General features: G+C 40.9%; 1 protein-coding gene across 1 annotated transcript; it reads left to right on the top strand.

The window, feature by feature from the left end:
- Positions 1–1,122: 1,122 nt before the first annotated feature.
- On the top strand, positions 1,123–5,295 carry LOC115627401. The gene is made up of 5 exons (XM_030523056.1): positions 1,123–1,487; positions 2,509–2,675; positions 2,832–2,884; positions 5,104–5,140; positions 5,198–5,295. The coding sequence occupies exons 1-5, from the start codon at positions 1,123–1,125 to the stop codon at positions 5,293–5,295; spliced, it is 720 nt and encodes a 239-aa protein (XP_030378916.1).
- The last annotated feature ends 799 nt before the right edge of the window (positions 5,296–6,094 follow it).

Here is a 6,094-nt window from a genome sequence, read left to right as displayed (position 1 = left end):
AGGCCCTGCCGTAGATAGACGACTGGCTTTTGATTTTCCCTTCAATAGAGAACTGAAAATACTTGACCGGGCCATGCAGTTTTGCCAAAACGTGCAACAAATGGCTGCCTCCCCTGGCCAGTGCCATTGGGGGCATTAACAATTCAGTTGCTCGTTGTGGAATGGGGAATAGGGAATGGGGAATGGGGAGATGGGGGGAGAGGCTGTGGATGAGACTTGTTTTGGAACTCTGTGGCAATCGCCTGAAGTGTGTGGCTTTTCATGTACGGGCCGGTTAGTTAAAGATGCATACACAAGTGTTAAACAATTGAGCCAAGCACCCGACAGCCGAATCAACGGAAATAACGAAAAGTATTGAAGTGAAGGGACGCCCACGTTAACGACAAATCGGCAGGAATGCAGGCGAAAATATGGCCATTGGGCAGAGATTCCTTTAAGTTACTGTTGCTAGTGTTCTTGTTCTGCTTGTTGTTCTTGTTGTGGTGGAGAGATGACGCAGACCGTTGGCTTTGGTGGTCAATGAACCGTATTTGCATCTGCACTTGACACAGTTTGCGGTCGCAGGCGGCGCGAGGGTGAGAAAAGGAACGCAAGAATCAAAGCATCAGATACGGCCAGCAGGACGAGGTGTGGGGAACTGACCAGACAGCCAAATCATTGCCATTGACGCAGTCGACCACAGAAGTTTATTATTTGTTGCCGCTGTAATTCATTCCCTTCCCCACAACCACAACCATAACCATAACCATGCCCCTCCCACGCCGCTTTCCTTACTGGCTTTTGGCACATTTCTCATCTTCGTCGCTTAAAAAACAACAAGAGAGGCAAAGGGAGGGGGCAGAGGAGGACCTGCATTACTGAGTCGGCATCGGAGTTGGAGTCTGAATCTGAGTCTGAGTCTGTTTCTGTTGCTGTGGCTGTGGCTGAGTGATGGAGTGGGAATGAAGAGTCCGTTAGGGCTGTTGGTATAAAAGCACATCAACTTCTACTTGCAAGAATCAATTATTAAATTTGAAGCAAGCCATAAAGTTGTCGCACCACCCGCGCATTCTCCCGCTCTCTCTCACACACTCACTTGTTCTTTGCGCATTAAAAAGCTGAACATTTTAAGTGCCTTATAAAATGTTACGTGCCGGCAGGATAACGTGCATGCCAGCAACTCTGGCCATGCTCCTCTTTGTCTGTCTCTGCCTCTCCGCCTCACTTGCCACCAGCGAGGCGCGCTGGACAGTTCGCCCCCGTCCGCGTCCCCAGCGCACAACAACGCCACGCACAAGTCGGAGAAGAACCACAACAATTACTACAGAGGCAGCAACAACAACAGCAGCGCAGGATGAAAGACTTGTGCATCATCATCATTGGCCAGGTGTCCTGCCGACCACGGCGAGCTTACCGCCTGCGCGACCGACGCCGCCTTCATCCGCCGAGCCAGCCAAGCTCATCGAACACTCCGATCAACGCGCCTTGGACGGCCACTACGAGTTCAGGTGAGAATGAGCGCGTTTATGGACGCCTTAAGTTCGATTTGATGGCGGCCCTTTGGCAGTTTGTTGCGTCATTTCCTGTTGCAGCTCGCCTGCACAAAGATTTACAATCCGATAACTTCCCTTAGTGCTCTACATTTTTCTTCCTCCTTTCCCTACTTTCCAACCTGCGCTTTAAGCACATACATATGCGATCAGAAATCAATATATGATATAGATATATATCAGTGTATATCGATGGAAACGCATTTGTTTTGGAGCCGTCTTTGAATCTGAAAACATTTATTGAATGATGAATACAAGTAGTTTAGAATAAATAAGTATATAAATTGATAAATGCTTAAATAAATACTTTATATTTATTTAATGATGCATAGTTTAGACTTCCAATCCTGCCAGCTGATCATTTATCAAAACTAGGCGAATCAGAGAACTATCTCCTACAGCTGTCATAGAAACAATTGATCCTTTTGATCATTTATTTCATTTCAAAGCTAGCTCCACTCAACAAATAGATATACATAGTCTGTTCAAAAGAAAAGGTGAATTTTGTTTGTTTTTTTTTTTTTTTTAAGTATTTATCAATTCATCAATATGCATTTTGTCCCCTTCACAGTAATCCCCCTTAGATATAATGCGCTTCTTCCAATACTCGAAGCCTGTCTTTTCGGCATGACCAAGAACGAGCTGTTCTTCGATTCAGACCTTATATCATAAAATCACGGACTACCATTGATGTGCTAGATTTTTTTTCCACAATGCCGATCGTTTGAGCCGTATTGTCATCGAAGAGAACAAAATTCACATTTCCTTTTGAACAGAGCTCATATGCTAAAATATATACTTGCATGGGAGATGTGAGATACACCTAGAAACCCGATTTGGTTCAAAGCATACTTGTATAAGCCACACTTAAATGTGCTTGATAGAACTTTTTCTCCAATTATGGGCATCAAATCAATTGATGCGTAATTGAGGAAATTTGAAAATTGATTTGTACTGCTTTCGCCAAATTGCTTTTTAGATATCAGCTTGACAATGGGGACACACGCTATGAGCGCGCCTACTGGTTGCCGGTGGGAAAAAACTGGGTACTGGCCCGGAAGGGTTACTATTCGGTGCCGCTGCCGAATAGTAAGTATGCCACAACCTTCTATACGGCCGATCATCAGGGCTATCGTGTGGACCAATGTAAGTGTTTTCTTGCCATTTATACACCCTTCCACCCCCTCCACCGCCCACCAGCTTGGAGTGGAGTGGTATGTGTGGGTTGGTTGTGTGTGTGTGTGTAAATGTTTGTGTGTGAGTGTGTGTGACGAAGCGTAAAATTTTATGCCAAAAACGCAGACACATTATCCGCCGCACAGCCCGTGCTGCCACGCACGCTCCATGTGCCCGACGTGCCAAGAGCGATGACAACAACAGCGGGAGCAGCAACAACAAATAAAACAACAACAACAACAACAACGGGAGGAGCAAATGTGAGCAAAGCTGGCAGGGAACGCAAGCAGCCAACGGCTTCGAATGCTAAGCGAAATTCAATAAGCGTGCCGGAGCGTAACGTCGAGCAGCAGAAGCAGCAGGAACGGCAGGAGCAGCTGGACATCAACAACAACAACAACAGCAACAACAGTGCTGAGCAAAGGATGGAGATGGAGATGGAGATGAAGGCAGGACAGGCTGTTGCGTGGAATGTAAGTTTTGTTGCCATAAAGTACAACCCTAACCAGAGGCAGCAAATTTCATGGCGTAAATACAAAAACCATGACATACAATTGCAGAGCGTCAAGGAGGAGCAGCAGCAACAACAACAACAACAACAACAATTTCTACCACAGCACATGGGGCAGCAACAAGAACAGGAACAAGAACAACAATCCATCCTGGATAGCAATGCTGAGGAGAAAGACATTTTGGCAACCGAACCGCATAGCGAAGCTGTTGGTAATGATGATGAAGATGCAGCTGCCACTGTCCCTGAAGATGATCATCATGATGGCGAAGATGATGATGATACCGATGATGATGAAGCTGCTGGCATGGGTGCCGATAACTGAGCGCAAGCCATAAGAAGTGGTCGCCACTGATGAGGCAGTCAAGTGCCAGAAAGAACAACAACAACAGCTTCACATACTCGTACATACATGCCTCGTAGCGTCAGGGGCAGCCCATCCAGAATTTAAGAACTCTTTTCCTCAGCAAAGCGAATACATATAGTAATGGTAATATTTTTTTTTCTAGAATCAAATAAAACTATATTTTAAATCATTCATTTTAATGCTTGAAAAGATGCAGTATATTTCGGGTTTTGATTAAAAATATTCGTCCTAAAAATCTGTTAAAGGTTTCACGATTTGATGGACCACCCTAAAGTTGGGGAAAATGACTGAACTTGAAATTAAGAACTCTTTTCCTCAGAAAAGCAAATCATATAGTAGTGGCAATGTTTTTTCTAGAATCAAATAAAACCAAATTACAAATTATTCATTCTAATGCCTGAAAGGATTCAGTTTATTTCGGGGTTTGATTAAAAAGGTTCGCCTTAAAATGTTTGTCTGTTAAATGTTTTTGCAATTTGATGGACCACCCCAATGCTGGGGAAAATTGCTCAACTTGGTATCCAGTGACTGGTTGTGTGGCTGGGCGAGCACTTATTTCAAATCAAATTGAAACAATTGCCGCGGTGACACAGTCAGGCAGAAAGAGACAGACCAAGCATCCTGCCATTCAGCTCTCACTTGACTCCTGTGGCTTCTCAGCCGGAACAGCGTGTACTTGAACCGTAGTCAAGTTACCTACGATACTCGTATACCTGTGCTGTGCTGTTGGCTTGTCGAAAAGCATTTCACTCTGCCAGCTCCTAACACAATTTGCCACTCACACTGACACAAGCACACGCACACACACACACACACACATTCTCAAATAACCACACAGGACGACACACACACACATTGACACACGTCGAAAACTGTTCACATTAAGATAGCATTACAATTCGATTTCAATTTACAACAATAACCTTTTGAAACATTTGTGTTCGTGGTCGCAGTGTTTGAAGTGCATTCTACAAATAACAATTAATATAATTTAACAATAACAAGCAGTAATATATATACTATAGTATTACTCATATAAATACAACTGCAAGTCAGAAATGTATATTAAGAGTCTCTTCTCATGAAGGAAACTGTTGTGGCTTTATTTCGGGAAATACATACATGGGGGCACATCATCTTCTTTATCAGTAAAAAAAACTACAAGCTCTCTGATGTCACACAGTATATATTATGCAAGAGTTATGAAAGATTTAATATGCGGTTATTATCACGTAACATCTCTACTACTAGGGAAGACAAAAACTGCAGAAGAATTGATGAAGCCTCAATTTAATTTATTGTTACTGTGCTCGTTCTGTCTTATTCATTTGTTTTCCATTAAAACAGTTCCATTTGGTTCAGTAAACAAGAACTTAGATGAATGTTGTTATAGTAACAAGAAATATATAAGATTTGATCGAGCCTAGTATATGTCGAAATTAGACGAAAGTCTTCTAATCTTCTTCTAACAAAATACTGCTAATTGCATCATCTCTTGTCAAATCTCTTCTAATTTACAGAATTTAGCACATTTGAGCTTTACGGTAACCAGATCAAGTATGAGCGCCTTTCAATTTTTAATTCCTTTAACTGACTCCCAAATTCTTCTAAAAGAACCCAATCTCAAGCCACTCCCAAAACATGGATACGTCTCCATAAAGCTTATATTGGATGGAATTTTGTTGGGTCGGGAGAATTATGTCCGCGTTTAAAAGAGTAGGCTGAAAACCACGGATAAGCAGGTAAGAAAGAAGCCAAGTTTGGTCAAATAATTCCCTACAAATATTTTCTCATTACTAGGTAATATTATTTTAAAAATGAACTCACGTTCCTTAACTGATTCTCCCAATGCATTTCATTATTTCTAAGCAACATATTACTGCTTGAAAAACTAATTGTCGTATTCCCGCGAATTTTTGCTTATGTTTTTTTTTTTTTTTTTTTTTTTAATTAATTTACGGTCACATAAAAATGGGTCCTAACTCCCTTTAACTTATCAGAAAATTATTTGTTAGTATAGAATTCTTTTTGAGGAATTTGACAAATACGAATAAATAAATAAATAAACACAATTACCCAACAACTCTGCCATATTTTGTTTAAAGAAATTATTGATTTAATTCACTGAAAATCGGATCTACATTTATTAACTTATATAAGGTAGTGCAATCATAAAACTTTACTTTAATTCTCCTGTAAATGAAACCATTTTGATTGCAAGTAAAATTGTATTTTGAATTTCGAAAAACAAGTTTTATGCTTTAGAAGAGGTTTTAAAATAAATTTTTATTGCCTTCTACTGATTATATTATTTATAGTTTTTAGCTTATTTAAATTCATTGTTTTCTATGACTCGAAGGTAAAGTTTCAATTTCAATGTTCACTAATAATCTTATAGTCCATAGACCACTCCATTAATTGTGCATCAATAGTTTTATGTTTAAGGATAATTCTGTAAGCTGTGCAACTCCATCCCATTTCCATTAAAGACTCCACGCTGTTGGCAGCTAA

This window comes from Scaptodrosophila lebanonensis, unplaced genomic scaffold (genome assembly GCF_003285725.1).
Source record: "Scaptodrosophila lebanonensis strain 11010-0011.00,11010-0021.00 unplaced genomic scaffold, SlebRS2 tig00000092-arrow-pilon, whole genome shotgun sequence".
NCBI classification, from domain to species: Eukaryota; Metazoa; Arthropoda; class Insecta; order Diptera; family Drosophilidae; genus Scaptodrosophila; species Scaptodrosophila lebanonensis.
This window is presented reverse-complemented; position numbering and strand designations above follow the sequence as displayed.